The sequence below is a fragment of the Hesperophylax consimilis genome, chromosome 13 (genome assembly GCF_061612785.1).
Source record: "Hesperophylax consimilis isolate HC1 chromosome 13, BYU_Hcon_1.0, whole genome shotgun sequence".
NCBI classification, from domain to species: domain Eukaryota; kingdom Metazoa; phylum Arthropoda; class Insecta; order Trichoptera; family Limnephilidae; genus Hesperophylax; species Hesperophylax consimilis.
In genome coordinates this window covers 16,327,497-16,352,824 of record NC_142848.1, presented here as the reverse complement: position 1 = coordinate 16,352,824, position 25,328 = coordinate 16,327,497, and the positions used below count along the sequence as shown (strand labels likewise).

At 35.6% G+C, this 25,328-nt stretch overlaps 2 protein-coding genes across 2 annotated transcripts; one reads left to right on the top strand and one right to left on the bottom strand.

The window, feature by feature from the left end:
* The first annotated feature begins 240 nt into the window (after positions 1-240).
* On the top strand, positions 241-25,099 carry nopo (TRAF interacting protein no poles). Its single transcript, XM_089638540.1, has 9 exons — positions 241-374; positions 791-919; positions 10,889-11,104; positions 11,411-11,569; positions 15,426-15,527; positions 15,768-15,881; positions 16,524-16,785; positions 19,146-19,259; positions 21,612-25,099. The coding sequence occupies exons 2-9, from the start codon at positions 807-809 to the stop codon at positions 21,882-21,884; spliced, it is 1,353 nt and encodes a 450-aa protein (XP_089494666.1). The 5' UTR covers positions 241-374; positions 791-806; the 3' UTR covers positions 21,885-25,099.
* LOC149418513 (uncharacterized) lies at positions 5,684-8,821 on the bottom strand. The gene is made up of 5 exons (XM_089639047.1): positions 8,672-8,821; positions 8,485-8,572; positions 8,296-8,391; positions 7,726-7,949; positions 5,684-5,736 (listed from the first exon to the last, which is right to left on the bottom strand). Exons 1-5 carry the CDS (start codon positions 8,673-8,675, stop codon positions 5,684-5,686), a joined length of 465 nt encoding a protein of 154 aa, XP_089495173.1. The 5' UTR covers positions 8,676-8,821.
* Positions 25,100-25,328: the final 229 nt, after the last annotated feature.

Genomic DNA, 25,328 nt, shown 5'->3' with positions numbered 1-25,328 from the left:
AATACCTATAGTGGTAGTTTAATGTAATATAATAGTGGTGTACATAAATATACCACTTTCGTGGTGTATATACAAAGTGATTTATTTTCATCAAATTAAAACGACGCCACAAAGTGAATTTGCGATTTCTTTGAAAGAAATTTGGTAAAAAAAAACTCCTAAGTTGCAACACTTTAAACTGTCATTCCAAAGATCCGAAATCAATTTCAGTGATTGGTTTATTTATGATTTCAGTTATCTATGGTTTCTATTTTTTGACACGGTAATGTTGATGCAAGTTGCTGTTTGATTTTTTATTATTATTGTGACATCGCGCCGAGTCGGAAATTTTAAATTAAAAGTATATACTACTTAATATTTTGTGTATGAAAAGGGTAAATATTTGAATACACATGAACATGCATCTATGCCAATATTTATTATTAATTTAATCCCTCACTAAGAGATATGTATAATGTGGTCCGTGGTATTTTTGAATTTATTGTTTGCAAAAAGTGGGAAAAAATGATTTCATAGCATTTTTGTGTGTAAAGCTAAGCACAGTTTATATAAGACATCAATTTTTTCTAATGGAATTGTCTTCTGATACAAAATCTTGTCTGCACTTAGAAATTCTTACAATGTACCTTTCCCACATTATTTGGTGCTTGCCAAGTGTTTTTTCTTCTAAAATTGGAGGGCGGCAAATATAATAAAGTGTATTGTTTATTCTTGTACATTTTGTCACGACAACTGTCAAATTGCAGCACAACACAACTCTCAATTCACATAATCTCTTGTGTTTTCTTAGTTCAGCAGATTTGACAATGAATGTGAACTGTATCATATGTAGTGACCTTCTGGGTCCAACTAATGAAATATATGCTACCCAATGTGGACACGCTTTCCACCAAACTTGCTTGCTACAATGGATAGAAAGGTAAATAATCATTGATAATTTTTTTCATTGCCCTTCAAATTTAATTTGTGTCAGTCCCGGCGTTTATTTTATTGCTACTTTTTATTACATGGTTTTCTTTACTCGTCTCTCTAGACAAAGTCTGTATTTTGTATGTTTAATGTTTGTGCAGATTGACTCTAGTAACCTCGTAAGTTTCGATAGTGTAAAGTTTTATCATTTAACTTTCGGCGTGCCAAGGTGCAAAATAAAACTTGGAATGCCATCAGGGATGACTCCCATGCATTTTATCAATTTTATGCCTTTTTAAAATTTTATTTATAAATTTCATTGCAAATTATTCTTATGGCTTTAACATTCAAAGTGTTTTCTTGAAATAATAATCATAATATACATTCATACTTGGTTATAACGAGCACGAGGGGGCCTTATAGCCGTTAATCGTTTTATCCAAAATAGGTATTTTAAAAGTTGTATGTACCTACCTACCTGCCTCTACTATCAATATATTCGCAAAAGTACAGTATATTATAAAATACGAGTAGGTATTACTTATTAAAAACATAATTAGAAAGATACACTTAAAAGAAAGTCAAACATTCCCAGGATACGAGCTGACAATATTTGAAAATCTCCTAATACCACCACAGTAAGCTGAAAATGTTGCTTGTGTTGTGATGGAGGACTTAGCCATCCGAGGAATTGAACACACTACGCCTGGGTGGGACCTAAATGCGATGTCAACTCGGCCACCGACCGGTCTCAAATTTATTATTAATGATTGTTTTAAAGATTTCGCTTTCATGCTTCTCAATTTCCTCTTCAAAACAATCAATGCATTATAACTAGCATCACCTGGTTCTAGGCTTCCTAAAAAAAATCACTAAATTGTCTATATTATTATCACTAGCTTATCTAAATCGCACTTTTCATAAATATAGCGTGCTGAATTGTTTTGGTTTTCTGCTGAAAAAGTTGTCCATCACTATCATAAATTTACCCCGTGCAGGGAGGTAGATACTCGTAACTAGGTATCTTCATAAACATATTTATTGGTTTTTAAAACAAAATTGACTAACTAACTAACTAACTAACCATCACGCCGTTTCCCCGCAGGGGTAGGCAGAGAGGACGGACCGCCAAACAACTCGGTCTTGGCACACACTTCTTGCCTCATTCACATTCATACATCGTCTCATACATACTCTTCTATTATTCTGACTCTTGACATGGCCCGACTCTAGTATCTGATTCACTTGATCGTGCCATGTCTTCCTCGGGCGTCCCCGACTTCTGCTACCATTCGCATTTGCATCATATATCCTCCTTACACTCCTATCTTCGCTCATTCGCTCTACATGCCCAAACCATCTAAGCGTCCCTTTCTTAATCTTACTCATTACGCTTACATCAGCCTTGCACTCTTTGCGGATCTCCACATTCCTCACACGATCAAACATGGTTTTACCACACATACGCCTCAGAGATCTCATTTCAACAGCATTCAATCTACTTTCATCCTTTCTTTGCCAGTTCCATGCCTCACTTCCATACATCAAGGTAGGTACCAGCACTCCGTTGTGGACTGCTAACTTCGCTTCTTTGGACAGTTTTTTGTTAGCGCCAACGGCGTTCAGTCCTCCATTAACGGAATTACCTGCATTTACCCTTCTTTCAATATCTCTGTCAGCCTTCCCATCTCTCGTAAACATACTTCCTAAATACACAAACTCATCCACCTGCTCCAAGTATTCCTCATTCACAATTATATTGCACACTGTTTTCGTACTCTCTCTTTCAAACACCATTACTTTAGACTTACTTACATTCATCATTAACTCATTCTTCATGCATACTTCGTTCATCCTAGACACGAGAGACTGTAGATCTTCTATACTATTAGCAATCAGCACCGCATCATCAGCATACAACAGGCAACATACTTTCAAATTAATCAAATTCGCGCCCAATCCCACCTCTTTCAATTCTTGCATACAATTATCCATGTATAGATTGAATAACCACGGTGACATTACGCAGCCTTGTTTAACACCTTTTGTGATATCAAACCACCCCGTAAAACCACCGTTTACCCTAACACATGCAACGCTTCCCTCATACAGAGACGCGATTGCCTGAGTCAGACATGTATTCACTCCATACTTGGACAACACCTTCCATAGCTTTTTCCTGTCGACTCGGTCGTATGCTTTTTGTAGATCTACAAAGGCACAGAAAAGTTTCTGGTTTTTTGCCAGAAACTTCTCAGTGAGCATACGCAATGAGAAGATCTGGTCCATGCACCCCCTTCCACTCATAAAAGCACCTTGCACATCCCATATTTTATCTTTTGTTTCCTTTCTTACTCTTTCAATCAAAATTCTACCATACAGCTTGCCAACTGAACTTAGCAGGCTAATAGCCCTATGATTCCCACATTCCATACGTGACCCTTTACCTTTGTATAATGGCATTATCACAGCCCTTCTCCAGTCTAAAGGCGTATAACCTTCCTTTAAACATTGGTTAAAAAGATTGCACAACCATGTGAGAATTATACGGCTACCTCCTTTAAAATATTCAGCAGCAATATTGTCAAACCCGACAGCCTTACCATTCTTCATACATTTAATCGAACTTTCTATCTCATCCATGCTAATTTCGGTAATATTCACTCCATCGTCATTCATATCTGATTCACCGCTGGAGTCACTGTCACTCACTTCGCTTTCGAAGACTTCCTCGAAATAATTCATCCATCTCTCTTTTATTTTTTCCTCATTCGTCAACATTTTTCCATCTTTTGATTTTATCACTTTCATGCTTCCGTTTTCTGGGCCACTCCGGGACCTTTTGATGAGTTGTAATACAAAAGAAGGCATAAAAAGTGGACAATTTTACATTGTGCCCGGTGGATAGCAATGTTTAACATAGCCGACAATCTTACACGGGTAGTGCCATAAACATATGTATCCGTCCCTAATGGGATAGGAAATTCTTGAATAATGCCCAACAATTTTTTCAGACCCAAGGACCCATTCATGAATTCAGAAATTGTGTTGACAAAATTATTTGCTCGGTATATCGGTGAATCGACCTCGTTATAACAGTCAACAATTATATGAAGATAAGGCTGAACTAAAATATCATTTTGTAATTGCTCATTATAACCGTGAACTCGCCATAGCTGTGATCGTTATAACCAAGTTCAACTGTAGTTAATTTTTATGTTGAGTAAAAATAAATTCTTCATTCATCAACAAACTTCAACAAGCCTCCTGAAAACGGCTGGGGTTGGGGATGCCACGTACGATGGGCCTTACTCCATCTGATTTTACCTTACGCAGCTTTGGTAATAGCGCGAGCGAGTGAGATAGTGCGTGTTATCCACGAGGCAGTCACTGTTCGCCCGTAATGGTGGAAACAACTGTAGTATGGTTCCAAAACTCATATTATTTGCCGCAAGGAATGTTACCTACATATTTGAAAAAAATGTGTTTTAATCAAAAACTTTTTTTTTGTGTGTTTTAATAGGTTTTGTAAGAATACAAAAAATACCAAATTTTTCTATTTAAAATTATACACTGAAGAAAGTAGTTTTGAAGATTTTGGGTACGGCAACGGATATTTTACGAGCAGCCTCTGAAACTATACATTCATCGCCGTTAGGTATTTTAGGTACCCGTCTCCTCACTTATCCCTCGTATGACTGCAGAACAATATCGAAATCCAAACATACATGCCCTTGTCCTGGAAGTGTGCTTTTGTAAAATACAGTCATTGCATCAGCGTAATCTTTTTCCAAAAATTTTGTATGGTGGAACAGAATAAAAAAATCAGAAACTTTGAGTGAATTACAGTAAATCAGTCTTCCGCTAGTAATATACAGGTGTCCGGGGGTAAAGTGCACTAACTTCGCGAGGTGATTCTACATGAAGATAGGATTAAAAAAGAAAAAGAACTTTTTCAGAAATTTCCGTACAAAAAACATGCCTACTAAAAATCTTTAGTGTAAGGTACAAACTTACTCGAAAAATTTACTGGAAGCTTGCCGAGAGCGAGTGTAGCAACGTTGCATATTTGTGATTGGCCCATATCCATGGAAACCATGTGAACAATAACATTAAACTGAGAGTTTGACATTTCTTTGAAAATCGTATTTTTTAACCAAATTCATTAAAATAACAAAATGTAGTTGAAGTATTTATTCCCGGTGCGCTGCGCTTGCATTTTTTTATTATGTAGCCCGTGAACATTATGAGTGTTTGCCCTTTCTTCGTGGGTAAAGCCAAGCATTGTCACAGTAATTAAATAACACAATTACGCACAAAAGAAGCAATTTGAACAGTTAGGTAAGTCTACAACTAAATAAACACAATATGTATTAAAAGTACGTCTTAGGAGAAAACAGGCACTGAATAATGATGTTCTTTTAAGTAGGTCTCAATAAACCAATATATAAATACTCACTAGATTAAGGCACACTACATTAACCATGTTTTGATTATTACAATCAAGTTTTTGCTAATAAAATAAAAGTTATTGACACAACGCACAGCAAGTACCTAAGGTTGCATTGAAATTCAACACGGACTGACGTGGGACGCGTGTCGGTAGATTTGGCAACAACCTTCCAAGTAGCAACAAACAAATAACCGACATACTTAAATTTAAATCATCACTAAAAACATTTCTTTTAAACAAATGTCACTACACCTTAAGAGCGTTGTTTTCGCGGACGAAATTTCAACTCCCGCAAAAATAATTATTGTCCTGTGTCCCTCTCTAACGGAGCGTGCAGCGGGGAACGGAGAGGGAGTACCTGGCTTTTAGTACGGCTGACGTTGCAAGCGATCAAAAAAAGTTAGATAATATGAGATTAAATAAAAAAGAAATTAAGTTCAATGCTTGAATATTTGCACGAAGTCGGTGAAATGTCCCTTTCGTTTAGTTCATTCCTTTAGCAGACACAGACATACAAGGGCTTTCGACCTATTCTTTAATAGTATTGGTATATGCGCATGTACACGTTAGGCACTGACAATATCACGCACTGAAGAAGAGTAATGCTTTTTTTCTTTTGTGCGTGAATATATTTGCATCAAAACGGGGAATCACCCTTTTGTTTAGTTCATTTAAATTAGCAGATACGTGTATTATTGTAGGAGATACGGAAATTGTACACGTGCATTGTACATGTGGCAGCTGGCCACAGACGAAATTATAATAATAGTAATAATAGGTGTATAAGTTTATAAATTAGATAAGTACATAGAATTAACAGCAGTAAATAATATATGAACAGTAAGTAATATAATTGTAGAGAATAGAAATATACACTTACTTAAAATTTGTGAGTGCACCGGTAAAGGCCTTACCGTTACTGTTGACATAATCTTTTATTTTTTTAATTTTTACATTACCTTTGAAATTTTTTTGTGAATCACATTTTTTTTTATTTTATCTGGAAGAATGTTATAAAGTCGTGTCGCTGTGTATATAATTCCGAACACGCACTGACTTTATCACTGGGATTTTGGTCGAGATTATTTTTAAGTGTTGTGTAAGAAGAATATTATGTGAACAACAAAATTAAGTAATACAACTATAAATAAAAATAACCATAAAAATAGCAGCACAATAATAAAACAATAACAGCAAGAATAATAGCATCAAGCATATTTTATTAAAAATGTTCAATGAATCGGTATAATTATTTCCGTCCATTCTAGGCAGTGAGGAATACATTTATGGTAGTTAGTCCCAGATTTTTTATACTGAAAAAAATCCTATTTTATAATCTACACAATACATGTGCACAAGGTGAAAAATAAAAAAAAGTCGGACAGGTAGTAGTTGCATAGTAAGAACAGACTCCAATATAAATAAGCAAATAAATAATTACATAAATATCAGAAAATTATCACACAATCAAAGAGGACCATCGTATGTGTTTAAAAGAAATTGAATTTTCGAAGACACAAACTGTTCAAGCAAAATAATACAAGTTTCTTTAAAACATCACGGAATTAAAGTGGATATTAATCACAGGTAGATAATAATACAATTATAATTAGGACGTATTTCACTACCAATCTCTCAATAAGTTGTCAACAAGCTGTATAGTAGTGAAGTACCCTAATACCCCGTCAGATAGACTAATTATTACAAAATGTATACTGTGTAGAATCTAACAAAACTAACACTAATATCTAAACAAAACTATGACTTTAGCTGTTTCTCGGAATATGAACATCTTTCGCGAAGTGGCATCTTCCGATGATATCTTGGATCGACCAATTCTGGCAAAATACATTCCATATAAAATGTCTCCAGTGGCTTATCCATTTTATTACGGACACCACAGAAAAGGACCTTTCTGGTGCGGAAGCCAATAATGCATGCTGCACCAGAATGCGAATTATAGTTGGTTTTGTACGATCGCTTTGCCCATGAACCACCTGCAACCACGGTGATTTGTGGCACACCGTCATCATCGACTTCATTGTTCTCCACAGCTAATCGGTTTTCTTCCTTTCCTGCTTCAATCATTTTTTCGAGTGCCAAATTTTCCAAGTGTCCCCCCAACTGAATCAGATGTTTATAGAATAAGGAGGACGACATACAAGGCATATTTATAGTGCTGCATATTTCCCGTAATTGGGAATAACCGTTGCCAGTACATACGATACCTTCAACCATCGCATTATTGATAGGCATGTCAGATTTTATAATTTCTATTTTTCCACAAAGCTTACATAAAAAATGAAATTCGCTGTATAATCCATTCCTGATTTCCCTTTGAAAACAAAAATGTGAAAAATTGCAATCAAATGGAGAATGATCAATTTTGGACAAAGAGTCAAATAAAAATTCGATGTTGACAATTCTTCTGCCAACTAAATTCGATGTAACGATGTGGTTCAGATCATCTTCTTCCTCAACCTCTAACTCAAAAGAGTCACTGGAATCGGATGAACAGTTGAATTCAATGTCGGGTGATACGTCTGACATTTTCTGCGACGATATTTCGGGTTCAATCACATCGGTACTAAAAGAAAAAAAATCAGGCATCAAACCGTGAAAACAAAAGACCGCATATTATACTGTCAAGGTATGATCAATATGTGTAGTGATTATACTTACAAATTCGACAAAATAGTACAAGCAATTATAGGCAAAAATGGAGGACGGTTTTTATTCTTAAATTTAATCACTTTTAATTAAAGATCTTCGGTGTAATATTGAATTGTACCAATGTGTAAAAACACTGTCATCAAAACTAAAAGCTGAACGGCAATAAAATGAAACTCACTACTAACCAAAAGATGGTATCTTGATGTTATTGTGTACATTCTCGAGAGTTTGTTCTTGTGAAAATGAAATTATTTGCTTACCGTTTGCTCAAAATCCCACAATTCACATCGATGTTAGCATCGAAAAAATCCTTGTTGGCAAATTTAGCCTGACAATCTTCAACATCATTTACGGAACTGAAAACAGCAAAAAAACATTACATTTTTACCGTAAAAAATAAATATGTACTTATAATAAATATTGATTTAAATATTGCATTTAATTTTCACCTGTTCCGAGTTCTTTCTGTCTTTTTGACATTGCACTTCCTCTTTTTCCGGTGCATACTGGGTGGCTTACCATGTATCCACTTTCGACCTAAAACACAAATAACATTTTATAAAAATCAATAACGTAAGTACCCTAATTCATAACCTAATTATCATTGTTAAAAATGCTCAAATAATGATTACTTACCCATGTTGAATGAAATAAATTATTTGGGGATGCTTCGGTTAAAAACTGTGGAGTTTAAAAATAATATTATTCGTAAACAAAGTAACAAATTCGTCAATTATATGTCCGCGCGGGCTGACTGCGAATGTCACATATACATACACTAGCAATAATAATAAAAATGAAGGACGATTGACGTAGGTATGTATGCATGTATTTGTTAGGCGGGCGATCTCTCACGAGCCCCTGCCCCCCGGCCCCCCGGCCCCCCCTACCTACCCTAGCCAGCCCGACTCAAGAAAGTGCGAATGAGACAATAACAAAAAAGCTAGTTAAATATACGTTGAATTTGTGGCCACCAAATTCGGCTTTTGAAACAAATAAAACTTTTTTCAGTGAGGATTCGAATTTTATTGTATAGTTCATTATATGCCTGAGACGGGATATGTGAGATTTTTTCAAAAAATATCTTTCATTTGGTCACAAAAAATTGCCAAAGATGCCTCGTAAAATCATGTAAAATCGTCATCTTCTGGGGCCTATATTCTATAATTTAAGGCAAAAATCGAAAATCTGATCCATATGCGTACTTTATATATACCATGTCTTTTAACTAAAAAAAAAACAAAAACAGTTTACTCTAGTATTTTAGCCGTAAATCCAAATTTAAATTTTGTATGAAACAGGCACCGCAGCCGTTCCTCTTAAATGAATATCTTACATAAATTGAATTCTTTTTTATTTTTTATTTAGATACATTTGTTAACATATAATTGTTGGGTTATGTAATATAATATAAAACCAGTACTTTTAAAACTATTAATGCACTTGAAATCATAAGTACTTGTAAAATTTATCATATCGGTTAACATAATCCAGGATTTATTACTTTTTATATTTAAATCATTGTCGGTACCTTGAGATAGGTATCTTATTGGTACATTTTATTGTTTTATTTCAATCTTTAAATTTTTATTTTTACTTTTTCCTAATAAATTATGGTTTGTACTTTAATACTTTATATTTTAAACTATTCACTTTACAATTTACTTTTATACATTATAGTTTTTATACACTACTTATTACCTTACTTTTTACCTATTTTCTTAAATTTTACTAACATTTATACTGTTATTCTTCATGTTGTTGTACTATTATAAGTATGTCAATTATGTTAATGGCACGTGTTGTGCCGTATATGTGTAAATAAATAAATAAATAAATAAATAATGTATATTTGTTGGGTTAGCTGGAAGAAATAGGATGTAACCTATAAGCTACACCCTTTGTACTCTGTATTTTTTGCAATAAATATATTTTTTTTTAATGTGAAATGATAATGCCGGCCTCACACAGCAGACTAATTATACATTTTTATCTGAAAAGTACCCCTAAAAGTTGGAATTTCGAAAAAAGTTATTTATTTTTTTACTTGTACTATCTGCATGTCCCCTTTAATTTTTGTTTTTTTACTATTATTATTTAATAATTAGTTTTTTTTTATTGTTATTATTTAATAAGCAGGCAGCATTCTACTGATGCACTCATATCTGATTTCACAACAAGTTCAACTGTAATCGAGTTGTTTTAAATTTGAAATAATTTTGTCCTTCACTCCAAATTAGAATCCAATCGAGCTTTAAATTGGTTTATATTAGTAAGATCGATGACATGTTGTGGAAGTTTGTTCCATACGTCCACTACTCTATTTGCAAGGATGTGTTTCCTAGGATTGGATGTAAAAGGTGTTTTATTAATTTTTTTTGAGTGTCCTCCGAGATTTATATTTCTGTTAGTTGGGAAGATTTCTTAGATGCCAGTGCAACTATAATGTCTAAGTCAGCCCTTTCTCTTCCTTCTTTTAACATTGGTAATCTTAGTTCGTTGAGTCTACCTTCATATTGCCATCTTTCTTTGTATTTTGAACAAATCTACAGTTTTATTCCGAGATCGATAAAATTTCACTTGACCTTGATAACAAGAGTTAGCTCTCTATAAGTTTTCGAAAAACCACCCTTATATCCCTTTCCCACCTCCTGAAGCAGAATTTTTAAACTTTTTGATGAAATTTTGCACAATTGTCATTAAAAATAAAAGGAAAATTACTGTCCATATCTAATTTCGAAAAAAATTGCATCAAAAGCGAGGGCAGCGCCGTCTCCGGTATTGCTGATGTGTTTCAGCTAGTATATAAAAAATATATTGAAAACAACTTTAATCCGTAATGATTTTCCACAGGTCAAAGACTTGTCCACAATGCAGAACGAAGACAACGGACAAGACAATATTCCGGATTTACTTCAATTTCCTGAACACAGACGGGATGACTCTAGATGCGGGTTCGTTGCAGGTGAAACTCGATAATGTGGAATTCCAATTAAAGCAAAACGAACAGAAACTCAGTAAAGAACAAGCTGGAAATCAATGTCTGCAGTCGTTGCTTCGTAAAACCGAGTGAGTTCTAGTTATGTATGGCCTGTGTTTTACTTGCTTCTATCCATGTCTTCCTCCTTGACCGGGAGATAAGTACGTTTTCGGTCCCTAATTTTGCGGCGTTTTGAGTAGTATTTTGCTCCGTCGACTCTCCAACTATGTTGAATGTGTTTCCTCACAAGAGCGCCCCTGTATAGTGTAAAGGCAGGGGAGCTATGTTGCCACCCCGTAGGGCAGCTTTGTGAGGCAGTTTATTAAGAATTTGATAATATATTCCGCTACTTTGACTTGTAATAATCTGTATGTTGTGTTTTGTTCATGATGCAGAGAAACATTCTTGGCTTCAAAGGAGAAACTGAAAACACAGGATGTTGCCATCAAAGGATTACAGGACCAAATTCTATACTTACGGCTTGAATGCAAGGAAACCAATAAATTACGCGAGGAAAAGAAAGATCTGGAAAAGCAGTTGGCTTTACTAAAGGGGTTAGTATATTTCAACCAGTGGCGGTCCGTGGATTTTCAGTTTGCTATAGTGGTAAGATTGAAAATACTGCATTATTGATTTTGTAGCTGAAAATATATATTTTTTTCCAAATTTTTTGGGAAGATTTTGCAGTTATTTTCTAGCTGTAACAATATCAATAATGTCATATTTTTTCAATCTTACCTCAAAAAAGTCTATAAAAACCCCTGATTTCAACACAATACATATAGGGTGTCTGTAAAGTGTGCTAACTTCAGGAGGTGATTCTACATGATAGTATAAGTAAAATAGATAAATAACTTATTTCGAAATACCAATGTTTATTTTCCCATACAAAAATATTTTTCCATGAAGAATATTTATTTTCCCATACAAATTTTTTGCCTAAAAACTACCTTAAAAAGTTTTAATTTCGATTATTTTTTTAACTGTACTATTTTGTAGAATCACCCCCCAAGGTTTAGCGTCCTTTACTCCAGGACACCCCGTAAAATATGAAAAACCGTTTTCATTCCAGACCAAATTACTAAATTTGTATGGACATATGTAGTAGGTGGTTCCATGCTAACTCAACACAGTGACTAGTCAACACAATTTTAAAAAATGGTATAAAGTCATTAAAAACGAAGAATTTTTTTTTTTTAACCTAACCTAACCTACTTAACCCAGTTAATAAAGTTTAAAGATGTGATGAATTATCATTTTGATGATTTATCCGGTCACCGTAGTAGGTACTTTATATTATATGCTTATATCATAATGTACTGTGTATACCTAAATAAATAAATCAAAGCTGGAAACGATAAATGGCAAAGATTTATTATGTACATACATGACTTTTTCGTGACGTAAAATATCATAATGTTTCTTGAAAATTATGTTTTTAATTTTTTTATAATACAGGCGATCTTGGTTCGTTATAACCGTGCAAATAATTTTGTCAACACAATTTCTGAATACTTGAATGGGTCTTTGGGTCTGAAATATTTGGGAATCGTTCTCGAAGTAGTAGTAGTAACAAACAAAGGGGCGGTAAAACGCGGCGGTTAGTGCACGGCGCACAATGACGGCTAGCGGGAATTTCCTATCTCGTTCATATTTTATGGCACTACTTATGTAGTCGATTGTCGGCTATGCTATCCATCGAGCACTATGTAGAATTGTCATAAAGTCTGCGAAAGTCGTGACAAATTTGAGCTTTGCACATTTGTTCTTTTTTACTTGTCTTCTTTTGCATTACAACTCAACGTCAATTTTGTTTTAAAAAACAAAAAATATGTTCATGTAGGTACCTAGTACCTACATCCCTGCAAGGGGTAAATGTATGATAGTGATGCAAAACTTTTTTAGTAGAGGGGCCACTTTGCCTATTTTTCAAACAGCTAGCAACCTACAAGTGGATTTTTTTGTTTTCATTGAGGGGGAGGGGGTTAGCAGCAATATTCAAGATTGAGGGTTTCTGTTGATTTTTTAGAAATTGGTGTTATGCAAACCGGTTCTTCAGATTTGATTCCATTTAGGAAATGCAGCGTAAATTAACCAAAACTCTATAAAAAAATATTAGGTCAGGGTTTTCGAGAATTACCTAAAAAAATATGAATTTTTCTTTAGCCAGGTGGGCCGTATGAAATTGACATGCGGGCCGCAAGAACTGGGCCGCGGGTTGTGCATCACTGGTTTGTGACAAGTAAAATTTTGCAGCCGAAAACCATAACAATTCGGTAAGGTAGTTATTTATGACAAGTGAGATTTTACAAGCGGTACGATATGCACAAGCTAGTGATAATAATATAGACAATTTAGTGATATTTTTCTTGGAAGACTTGAACTAGGTGATGATAGTTATAATGCGTCGATTGTTTTGAGAAGGAAATTGAGAAGCATGAAAGCGAAATCTTTAAAACAATCATTGAATATGAATTTGGTAATAAAAGTGTATTTTTCTAATTTATTTTTTCACTAAGCAATACTTCCTTGTGTCTTGAAAATATACTGTACATTTGTGAATATATTGGTAGTAGAGGTAGGTCGGTAGAATCTTTGTAGACTTCAAGGCCGCGTATGACAGTATTAATAGGAACGCATTGTATAATGCAATGAGTGAGTTTGGAATACCGCGTAAGCTGATCAATCTGGTGAAACTGACAATGTCCCCAGCAACGTGTAGAGTCAGGGTTGGCAGTGATCTGTCCGAACCATTTGAAGCGCTCTACGGGGTGAGACAAGGAGATGGATTGGCCTGCCTCTTATTTAAGGGGAATTGAGAAAAGAGGAACGATATTTGACAACTCTGTGCAACTATTGGCTTACGCTGATGATATCGACATAATTGCGAAAAATCCCGATGATTTACAAGACGCCTTCATAAATCTTGAAAGTTCTGCCAAAAATATGGGTCTTGTAGTAAACCAGCAGAAGACCAAATACATGGCCGTAGGATGTACCCAACAAACCCCATCTCTCGTATGTGGAAGCCAAAATTTTGAAACGGTACCAAGATTCACATACCTGGGCTCCCTGATAACAAACAATAACAACACTACAGAGGAGATCCAGAAGCGCATCGTGAATGCAAACCGCTGCTATTTCCGCCTACAAAAACAAATAAAATCCAGACTGCTTTCCAGAACCACCGAGGTATTAGTGTACAAAACACTAATTAGACCAGTGCTTACGTACGCAGCCGAGACGTGGGTTATAACTAAGCGAGCACTGGACGTTTTTGAAAGGAAAATTTTGAGGCGCATCTTCGGACCGGTTCTAGAAAATGGATTTTGGCGCAGACGTTATAACAATGAGCTCTATACTCTGTTTAAGGAGCTAAACGTCACAAAGTTCATAAAACTGGGAAGACTTCGGTGGCTAGGTCATGTGGAGAGAATGACCGAGCATCAAGAACCAAAGTCCCTGCTGAGCTCAAGACCGATAGGGAGAAGGAGCCTGGGAAGGCCAAGGTTAAGATGGAGCGACAACGTCCTGAAAGATTTGCCTGCCTTGGAGATTCGAAACTGGAGAGAGCTGGCGCGGGACCGAGATGAGTGGAGGAAGACTCTTGAGGAGGCCAAGACCCACCAGGGGTTGTAGAGCCAAAAGTTATGATGATGAGAGGTAGGTCGGTAGGTACATACGACTTTTAAAAACCTATTAGGGATATAATAAGTAATGGCAATAAAGAGCAAATTTAGTTGGTCCTCTCGTGCTCGAGGTGTACTCCGGTGTGAACGAGGTAGCTGTAGGTGCGATGGACCTGGTCGGCAGATGAGCGGGAGATGCAGGCCGGCGACAATGCCTCGGAGCCAAGGCGCAGACCGGCGAAGTGCAGTCAGCGCTGGCCAGGAATGATAGCCGAGGCCAGGGCGCTGAGGTGAATCCCAAGGAGTCCATGGTTGTAGTCCATGCAAAACCGGGTGCAGGAAAGTAGGTCCTGTAGCAATGAGGTGAAGAAGCGGTGCGCCGCGGGGGGAACCGGCCATAACGGCTGACTCCTCCGTTGTACTTAGGTCCTCCTCCGTTTATATATAGGTGCTGATTCCTTTGTTCTCGTCTTCCACGGGTTGGAGCAGCGTCTGGACATCGAACCCGCAGGATCGCTGACTCGGTTCATTGTATGAAAGTTTTGCATCACCCTGGATTCCTTCACATTCGGATTATCAGCAGTTTACGTATCGCGGTGTCAAAGGTTGATATTTTAATTGATGTTTCGAAAGTCTGATTGTTGATTCAGCTTTTTTATTCGCCATCCTACACGTGCGGTCTGATTATGATATGATGATCCTAGCAGCGGTGACGCGGCTGCTACATTATAACCAAGTTTGACTGAATTTGAAATATTAATTATTTGTTTTCTTCACACAGGCTGGAACAAATTATTTATGCAACTTCCTCTGAAGTTGAGGAGATGGTGAAATGCCAAACAGACATCGCTGTCATGTGTACTTATGTAACAGCCCTTAAACGGTGAGTTTAAAAAAAAACAATTGTTTGTCGTGAATATCACAAAAGTCAAAAAAAATTTTGTGAGGCAGAAGGCTAATGTTTACCCTAGTATGTATTCGTGGATTTTGTCTCATCTGCATCCATAATATGCTCCCCTGTGACCTCGCTTTCTGTTACATGTGCTATTTATGAGAAAGAACGAGAAGTCACAACGGAGTGATACACCTACACACCCTCATTACATTTTATGCTATTTTTCAGGATTTCTGCTGATCTGCACAGCAAGAAAAAACGTTCAGCAGAACATTTGAGAAATATAAAAACCCAACTATCCAAAGCAAATATTGAAAATATGGATCACCAAGCTAAAATTAAGTATGTTTCTGTTATAAATCTTCCATTTCATTATTATTCAATGATTAAGTTCTTAACCTTTTAAATGCCAGTAGGTAGAAGTGTAGCTGTGCACAGCAGGCCAAGAATGCGAGTTAACTCGCTCTTGGCACAGAAGCGGTTAATAAGTACCATTTACAATTTGATTCAAAGATATTAGAAGAACGAGATATGCTATGTTAGCCGCCGGACCGTAGGCGGAGTACTACCTAATTAGGGTACTTTGAATACTATCGGGACGTGTATGCACAGAAATCTGTTCTATGTATTAGTGTGGATACCTTAGCGTAAGCGAAGGTGTGCAGTAGTATTGGTGAACAAAACCGGCGACACTGGGCAAAACAATTCCACACAGTATGAACTGCTCATAGCACATCTCGTTCTTCTAATATCTTTGATTTTATTGAAAAATAAGGAATATTCAGTGTGGTGTCTTGCTTTATTTTTTGACAGTTACATGGATTTTTTAATGCTTATGATGGAAATAAAGTTGCATGCTGAAAACTGTAGCATTGACGTACACTGTGTAAATATCATGGCTCTGGAGCTCATCCTTCAAGAGTTTTTCTGCCAAGTGCTATTATTTAAAGAGGTATTTTTAACCACCTTGAAAACATGTTTTAGAACTTTAGAAGAGTCCCTCGAACATTCTGAAGAAGAGATTAAACAACTGAAGAGCGAAGTGGGTGAATTGAAAACTCAGCTGCAGAGCGGCTGCACCCAAGCAAGTGATAATAATGAGAGTCCGCCGAGTGAAAACTGCAAAAGAAAATACAATATTGCTGACGACCTTGATTTGACTCTAAGTCCTCCTAAACTAAGTAAAACCTCCAATATGCAAATTAAAGGAAATCGGCCAGTCAAGGAAATGTTTGTTGATTCGCAAGTAAGTTTGCTTCTATAAATAAATATGTACATATATATGAGGACATTTTTGTTGTTTGTTTTTGGGGTGTTATGCCGTGTTGCGCTAACTCCTTCTTTAGCCGACGTTTCGGACAGCGTTGCAGTGTCCATCATCAGGGCAGATCAGGTAGATCCGAAGATGTGTAATTGTTGGTTTTTTTTTTGATTTTATGGATTCTTTCGTAATCCTCTAACTAGCTATTGTCGAGTTTGTGCTTATTTACTTGGAAGCGATACCGTGCCGCCAGCTTCAATCCACTACGAGCGTGTAGGTATTACAGTACAAGGGAACTGCAATTTAAGTGAAAGCACAGTATTTACGTTAGCCTGGGGCCCGTCCAAGTGCGAAATGCCAACGGAAGTGGCGACATCTTGTGGCGAATTCTAGAATTAGAAAACCGATTGAAAGCGGTTAAAGCAAATGTACCCAGTATTAAGGTATAAACCATTGTATTTATACCTTTGGCCGTGAAAATCTAAAAACTTACCTATATGAGGACAGTTTGAAAAATTTGCTTAATTTATAGGCGATCAAACCACAAATTTTTGCAGTTGACAAAATTTCAATAAAATATGAGACATAGTTAGCATTTTGACTCACTGCACTTGCCTCCTAGCATACTATAGGAAATAATGTATCTTGACACATTTCTGGTGGGTATTTTTTGCGCTGGCGCCACGCCCTCTCAGGGCGAAAATAAAGGTTTTGCGTGAATTTTTCTCAAAAATAATTAAAATATTTTAATAAAAATTTCTACGTAGTAAGTCAGCATATCCAAGCTGTAAAAGTACTAAACGAAAATCGAATATTATTTGAAATCCAACTAAATTAACCTTGTAATATGTTTATTACGGTCCGCCTATCGGTATTTGACAATACCTGCTTTTTTTTAAATACGCCCGACATCTCTCGCTTTCTTGCACATTCGAATTCGAATCTGGTTTCACAGTCATAAAAACCCTCATTCCAGGAATTGAATTATTACAATAACAAAATATGTTAAACAGGGTTTTCCAATAAGAGGTGTTATTTTGATATTCAATCGTAAAAGATCAATGGTTTCATTTCTTGTGTGGCACGTAGCGCCGTCTTGTTGAAAGTAAACGTTGTCCAGATCAATACCATCCAATTCCGGCCATAAAAAATCATTAATCATCTCTCAATAGCATCCATTCACCATAACTGTTGCTCCAGCCTCATTTTCGAAAAAGTAAGGTCCAATGACTCCGCCGGACCATAAACCGCACCAACAGTCACATGTTGAGGATAGAGAGGCTTTTCAACAATAACTGTTGGGTTTTCCGAGCCCCAGATGCGACAATTTTGCTTGTTGACTAAGCCACCGAGGTGGAAATGGGCCTCATCACTCAAGATGATTTGCATTTGATTCACTCAAGTGAATTTTAATAATTTCAATGCGTTGTTGAAGCGTGTATCGTTCCATTTTTATTAATGGGTAAGTTTCTACTTGTCAAATGTCAAAATATGACGGCTTCAAAAGTAACATCTAACGAAATAGCAGGCTATTCAAAATAACACCTCTTATTGGAAAACCTGTATAAATAATATACTATACTTTTGTTGAAATACCGATGTAAACGAAAGGCATGAAGATAAATATAAAAAGAAGACTTGCATTACGGTTCGATAATTATGTAAATATAGTTGGGACCTTTTCAAAGAGATTGGTAAATGTATAATATTCACATAAAAACATTGAATAATTCCATCTTTTCTGCCATTGAAATGAGGCCGGCGCAAAAGGTTTGACTAACCTTCCCGCCGTTAAGCATCAATTGACCGAACGGGTAGAACTACCTCTCCTGCCTGAAGTGTGTTTCTGAATTTTCAAAAGTCGTAATACTGTATTTATTTACGGGAAAACCTCATATGACTTATTTTTACTGCGAAGAACGCTTATTTAGCTGGAAAATATATTTTAACTCTAAAATATTTTCGTATTTCTTCATTATATCATATTTTTTATATCATTATAGAGAGAAAAAAACATTTCTCTGAATATAAATAGCTATTCTGTTACTTCTGTCGGTAGAATTCGTATATATCCATCTTATGATACGCTTTCTACTGACAGAAGTAACAGAATATAAATAGCTATTCTGTTACTTCTGTCAGTAGAAATCGTATATATCCATCTTATGATACGATTTTTACGAGTATGTCAACACATTTTCTGGTAAGACAGTACAATTTTACAAAAACATAATTTTGCTAAACAAAAGTAAGTGATTATGAAATCGTGTCAGCTGGCGCATGGTGGCCCGCGCGGCATATTAGCTGACTCACTAAGGTTTAATAATGTAAATTTATATTTTCAGAGACTTGGTGTGAAAGCCGCCGCAGAATCTTATTCTCCGTACTTGAAATTGAAACAAAGTTGTAATCCACTAGGCGCATATAGGATGAAATTACCCAACAGTGGCTTGGTCAAGGTAGATTATATTAATAATATTTTACATTATGTTAAGATTATTATATTAATTTTATTTGTACCCGACACATGCTGTCACATGACACATGTGTTTTGTGAAATTATTTTTTTTTTACTTATATTGACACTATCAAGTACATATAGAAGTGTTCGCATTGTGACACAAATAGTCAGTCTACATACTATTATGTACAATACAAAAAATGACATATATGTGTACATTGTATGTTTATTTATTTATTTATTTACGGACAAATAGTCCATTAACAACATATTAATTACACGAATAAGTTTTATAAACAGAGATGACAGTGAAAGGAGAGCATATATAAATGAGGAGCGAAGACAATAACAATGACAATAATAATATAAAAGTAAGAATGGGAGATAATAATAAGTCAAAGCATGAAGATGGTTCAAAGGGCATTAGAAATTAGACATTGCGTATTGACTGTCGAAAGTCATTTTTTTTTTTTTTTTTTTTAAAAAGAAAGACAAACATTCCCAGGTTACGAATAACCCAACAATGTTTGAAAATCTCCTACTACCACCATAGAAAGCCGAAAATGTTGCTTGTGTTGTGATGGAGGACTTAGCCAGCCGAGGAATCGAACACGCGACGCTCGGGTGAGACCCAAGCGCTATGCCCACTCAACCACTGACCGGTCAATTTAGGCATATACCACAAAATTCAATGCTTTGACTTGACAGTGAGTTGACAAGTCTCGACATTCTGGACAAAGGAGAATGGTATCCATAATTGGTAGAATGTTGATTGACGAACAGCAATTCAATGTTATGTCATATCCCATCTCCTCTAGAACGACGTTAATTGACGGACAGCCTTACTAAAGAAAAACTACTTCACATTCGTTAAACAGTGTTTTTATTACATATTGTATAAAGAATGTGAAAGTTATGATTCGAGTTATAAAAAAATATCTGTAACTCTGTTTTTTAAATTATTTAATAAATTTTTTGCGTTTAGGAATGACTTCACACATGCGTAGTATGATATTCTTTAAGCGCAGAAGCCGCGGTTGACAGCTGTTTTTATGTCTTCTTGAAAAAATCTTCACAAATCGTGTTTTGTTCATAAAATGGTCAAATTATTATTATATTTGTGTTATTTTTCGCCAGTTTTAGACAAGTAATTATATATGTAATAATAGCATTTGTAAAATCATCTTTCATGTTAAGTCATAAAGTTAGGTTAAACGGTTATACGAGTATTCAAATTGAATTTTATGGTTTGTACTTACAAGAACTTCTTTAAAGTGATGTTTTGACATACATATATGCCTAATGCACATGTTCGTAACCACGTATCGAAGAAATAAATTTTTAAAATGTGCAAGCAATGCTTTAAACATTTCACTTTTTTTGTTGTTGTTTCCGGGAAATTAAAAGCAAATCCAAAATGAAATAATTTTTTTTTTGTGTGAACGTGATGAAAAGTGAAGGGACAGTTTTCTTGCAAACTTCTTAAATAAAACAACTGTGTTTTTTGAATTTTTACCCGTAGAATAGACTCAGCATTTGTACATTCCGTTTGTACCGTAGAGATGGCAATTGGTCTGTTAACAACGAATTGTCAAGTCAATGTCAATCTCCTTTTTTGTACAGGTTTAGCAAGATCAGTAAGATCTGAAGAGTGAAAAACTTGACTTATTATAATGGCGTTTATTTGGTTAAAATGGTCTTAAATACCAGGTTCAAGGCCGGCTTTACCACGCCAATGTTGGACGGGCGTGAAATAATCTAATTAGTAAGATGGTTAGTATCTGTGTACTTGGCTGTTCAATACCAATCATAGAGCCGTACAATTAGAGGCGCTCTGTCGTATATAATATCTTGTCGAAGCGGGTTCCACATGAGCACCGTGAGCAGTAAGCGAGAACCTGGTTTAGAAATTGGTTTAGAAGTTTCCATCTTTCACCGAGCGATCAGATCAGTTACTTTGGATGTTAACAGAAGTCACCGCGCCGAAAGGCTCATCCATCCGACCCTCCTTTCCTTTCATTGTTCGAACCCTTCCCACATGTTTTTCAGTCACACGTCAACCACGATCGATGATTGTACATCAACTGAACTGGTTGGAATCGAGCGTTGGGGGTCGGACCCCCAACCAAGTGGATCCAATTTATTCGCTTCATGTCTCATCTAAATAATATAATATACATCAATGATGCCAATACCTAGCTTTAACTGTAGTACTTAATTTATATTAGTCTTTAATATTCATCTTGGTGAAACTGAATTTGTGTATTCAACCCAAAACTGAATTCTGTTCAGCTCAGTTAACGAAAGCGGCCATTTTGTAATTAAAATAATAATAAATATTTTTTTACAGACGTCTCAATTTACCATATTCAAAAGTCACAAATCGTTGGAAAACCCTTCCGACATTTTCAAGGAAATGCGACAGAAGAGCCAGGCCCTCGAGACGTCCTACGACGGCTTCGGCGGTCACTCCCGAATAGATGTATTTCCCGTACCTAAGAAACCTTTTGCATCTCCAACAAAGAAGCATGTCATATCCAAGAACAAGATGAAGGGCTTAGTTAGGCCGGCAAACCAATCAAGTATAGACAGCCTCTTAAAGAAGAAATTTATTGATAAGTGATTGAGTTAGGTTAGTTAAAATGTATTTGCACACAGCTCATTGTTACCTTGATAATGTATTGTTGACCAGTTAATATATGTTGTAACACCGTGATAAAATTAAGTATTATTAGGGCTTATGAGTTACGGAGTGTTACTAAAATAATATCATGTCCTTAAGGGTAAATTTAACGTTTGTTATAATCTACGCTTTAATTGTCTTAATTCTATTTCCATATGTACAGGCGTAAACAAATAATTCCTCTTAATGTATTAAAATGTGTATTTTCATAAGATAATTAAATTAGCGCCGTCTATGATCGCATAGATTATAACGAATGTTATGTTTAACCTTAAATGCAAATTAAAATTGTAATATTTTGTGAAATTGCCTGTTATTTCTGTTCAAATTATTTCTCCAGTGAATCCTTGCATGTTTTATTGACTAATGAAAGACTACAATATTTCGTCTTTTGTATATGTAGTGAGGTCTAGCCAAACTACTTACTTCCCTCAACACTTACAGGGTGGGGTTTAGAAACTTGAATAAACATCATTATAAGATTTAAATCATGTAGTTTTAAAGCAAACATCTTTAACCCCTCAGGCCTCTGGCATATTCTGTCAGAAGGTCGGAGATTTTGTCTATATTTCCGCTTTGTAATAAAATCCATAAATGGAATATTTCTGAATCTATCCGAAAACAAAAAAACTGTTTTTGAAAGGTGATGACATATGTTTTCAAATTTTATTATCTATAAAACGTAAATGTTTGTTTGTTCAAAATCTTAAATCTCTGAAACTTCTTCATCGATTGCTTTGGAATTTCGACACAACGCTGCATTCAAATACGCATGTTTTTATATACCTATATTATATAGATATCACCTGTGACATGTAAAAACCTGATTCCTTTAAAAAAAACGCCATCTGTTGGACTAATATGCTTTTTGTTTTCAAAACAGCGTGATCTGTTAGACGTAAAAGCAACATGCGCTATTGTTTTTTCTATATGCATGGACAGACTAAGCCACAGGATCGCCTGGCGGTGTACAGCTAGTTAGAATTAAACATAATTTTTGAAATATTCAAATTTTGAATGCAAACAGATTTTTTTTTAATGGCTCCCGTTTTTTCGTCTAAACACTGAACTAAAATAATTACTGAGAACGAAGGTAAAAAACACATTTTGTTAGACAAATGTATTATAAACATTATTGTCACCTCTCTTTTTCGTCGTTTATTAAAAAAAATAATTAATTAAAAATTCACAGAGTTTTCATAAATTTTTCTCAAATTGTGGTCGAAAACTTTGGTTTCATAGCGTTGTACATTTTAATTCATCTGTGGTTAACTTTTAGTTTTTGGTGTTTTCTCTTTCTAAAACCGTTTATATCATATTTCTCACCATGACAGTAAGGGAGACGCAAATATTTCTATGATGAGAGTTGATCCCGAAAATGAACAAATTACTTTGAGGGGTTAACGTGGTGCCCACCGTCCTCTGTGGACTGGTGCAACCGATTTCTGAAGCTCCTCTCTACACGTTCCAACATGTTCACTGAAATTCATGCTATTTCCTGACAAATAAGATTCTTCAGTTAAAGCAGGCTTGTGTTAGTAAACCTCTGCCTCGAATATCACCAAAAAAAAATGATCTTACCGGGCGGAAAATGACCCGAATTCTATTTATAAAACAAATCCTATGCCCCCCCCCTATATCTTTTAACTTACCTTTATACATTACTATCTGTTGTGTATTTTAAAAACAGTTATTGTAATTTTTAAACATGCTTATCATATGCATAGTATAGATAGGGTACCCATATCTTATTTCTGAGATCAAAGAATGTTTCATTGAGAGCAAATGAAACACATACGTAATCATATTTGGAAGTATTTTTATTAACATTAAAATAAGGCTTTGAATTTAAAACTTTTCCAATGTGACGAACCAATACCAATATACTACCAGTATCGCCCTGGTGTAAGACCACCATTCAGAATTGAAACGTTGCTCCAAATGGCTTTAGCCGTGTTTAGTGACTAGATCTGAATAGCCAGGTACTTCCCCACCTTCCTCTTTCCCTTCCCCACTTACCTTCAGCCTCACAACATCCCCCAATTGGGGATGCCATAGTCTCACTGGCTCCAGACGGGAGCAGTTGGGACTCTTGTGAGGTATTCACTATAAAAAAAAAAAATAAAAAAAAAATGACTGTGATAGAAAAGATATAATTCCATTATTAGTGTTTTACTTAATTTAAAAACTAACTAACAAAGTGGCGAATACCCAGTTTTGTAATAAGGAAGTAAAACAAACTATTATTGTTTAATTCAGCTAGATTCCGTCGGATTTTTATAGATAGAATTTATCTGCCGTCGCCCCTCTAAATTTCCTTAACGCCCCCTAATTTTCTATGAGTCTTCAACAGCCCCTCTGAAAGCCGCCAGCGCCCGCTTTGAGAAAGATTGATATACAAAATAATTCGATGGAACAGTAATCCAAAGTAAAGTTTTCTTTTAAAATTACATAGAACCGTATTATGAAGAAAAATATTATGCTAAACTTAGTTGTAATTTTTACTGAGAGAGCACATCTACAATTCTGGTGAACTTGTTTGAACTCATAAATCGCTTGCATCGGTGTTAGAGAAGGGTGGGCACCACCTTACAGATGTTTTCTTTAAAACTGCATTACTCAAGAGTGGAAGATACTCTCAGTATCGCCCTGATCCACCATTCAGACTTGAAACGTTGCTTAAAATGGCTTTAACCTTGTTTGGTGACCAAATCTCAATAGCCGGGTGCTCTTCCACCTTCCTATTCTCCATCTCCTTTCCCTCCTCTCTACCTTCAACTTCACAACATACCTCAATTGGGGATGCCATTGTCTCATTGGCTACTGGGACTCTTTTTTTTATTTTATTCGCCTTAGGAAGTTTCTAGGCCTCACCCTGTATAGTAACAATAACCATGTACTCTTTCATTATTTACCCATTTTACTTATTTTTATAACATTTTGTTTTTGTTTGTTTGAAAATTTACTAACTTTGAACATGTAAAATTAATGAAAACCATGCATTTAATGAGTTTTCTCACGCCACCATTATGGTGCAACTATCAATGGTAATCATTGTTCAATAATCTTAATGCTATTTGCCAATCTGTGATTTTATAATTGTATTAATAATTATTGTTAGTTTTAATTATTGGTTTGTTAATATTTTAAGTCTTCACCAGCTGTGTATATTATTCTTGAATTAATTAAAAAAAATCATTGCAAATAACCTGTCGTTTTATTATGTAGTTACCTAGGTAATATTAATACAAGGTGTCCAGAAATTCGTAGTACAAGCGGGTGGATCTACAACACATTTGGGAGGTGGTTTTGGGTACCGCCACCCCGGCAACCACTTATTGAATAACCAACACCTCTGCCATAGGTCACCCCAAGTGGTTTACT

Bases quoted from the DNA above. Each gene is read 5' to 3' on its own strand.
- nopo (XM_089638540.1), top strand. From the start codon at position 807: ATGAATGTGAACTGTATCATATGTAGTGACCTTCTGGGTCCAACTAAT. The intron at 11,105-11,410 runs GTGAGTTCTAGT...TTCATGATGCAG, and splicing joins TCGTTGCTTCGTAAAACCGA to AGAAACATTCTTGGCTTCAA. The intron at 16,786-19,145 runs GTAAGTTTGCTT...TTATATTTTCAG, and splicing joins AAATGTTTGTTGATTCGCAA to AGACTTGGTGTGAAAGCCGC.
- LOC149418513 (XM_089639047.1), bottom strand. The intron at 7,950-8,295 runs GTAAGCAAATAA...TTTTTCTTTTAG, and splicing joins TGTGGGATTTTGAGCAAACG to TACCGATGTGATTGAACCCG. The intron at 5,737-7,725 runs GCAATTTTTCAC...TTGCAACGTCAG, and splicing joins TGATCATTCTCCATTTGATT to CCGTACTAAAAGCCAGGTAC.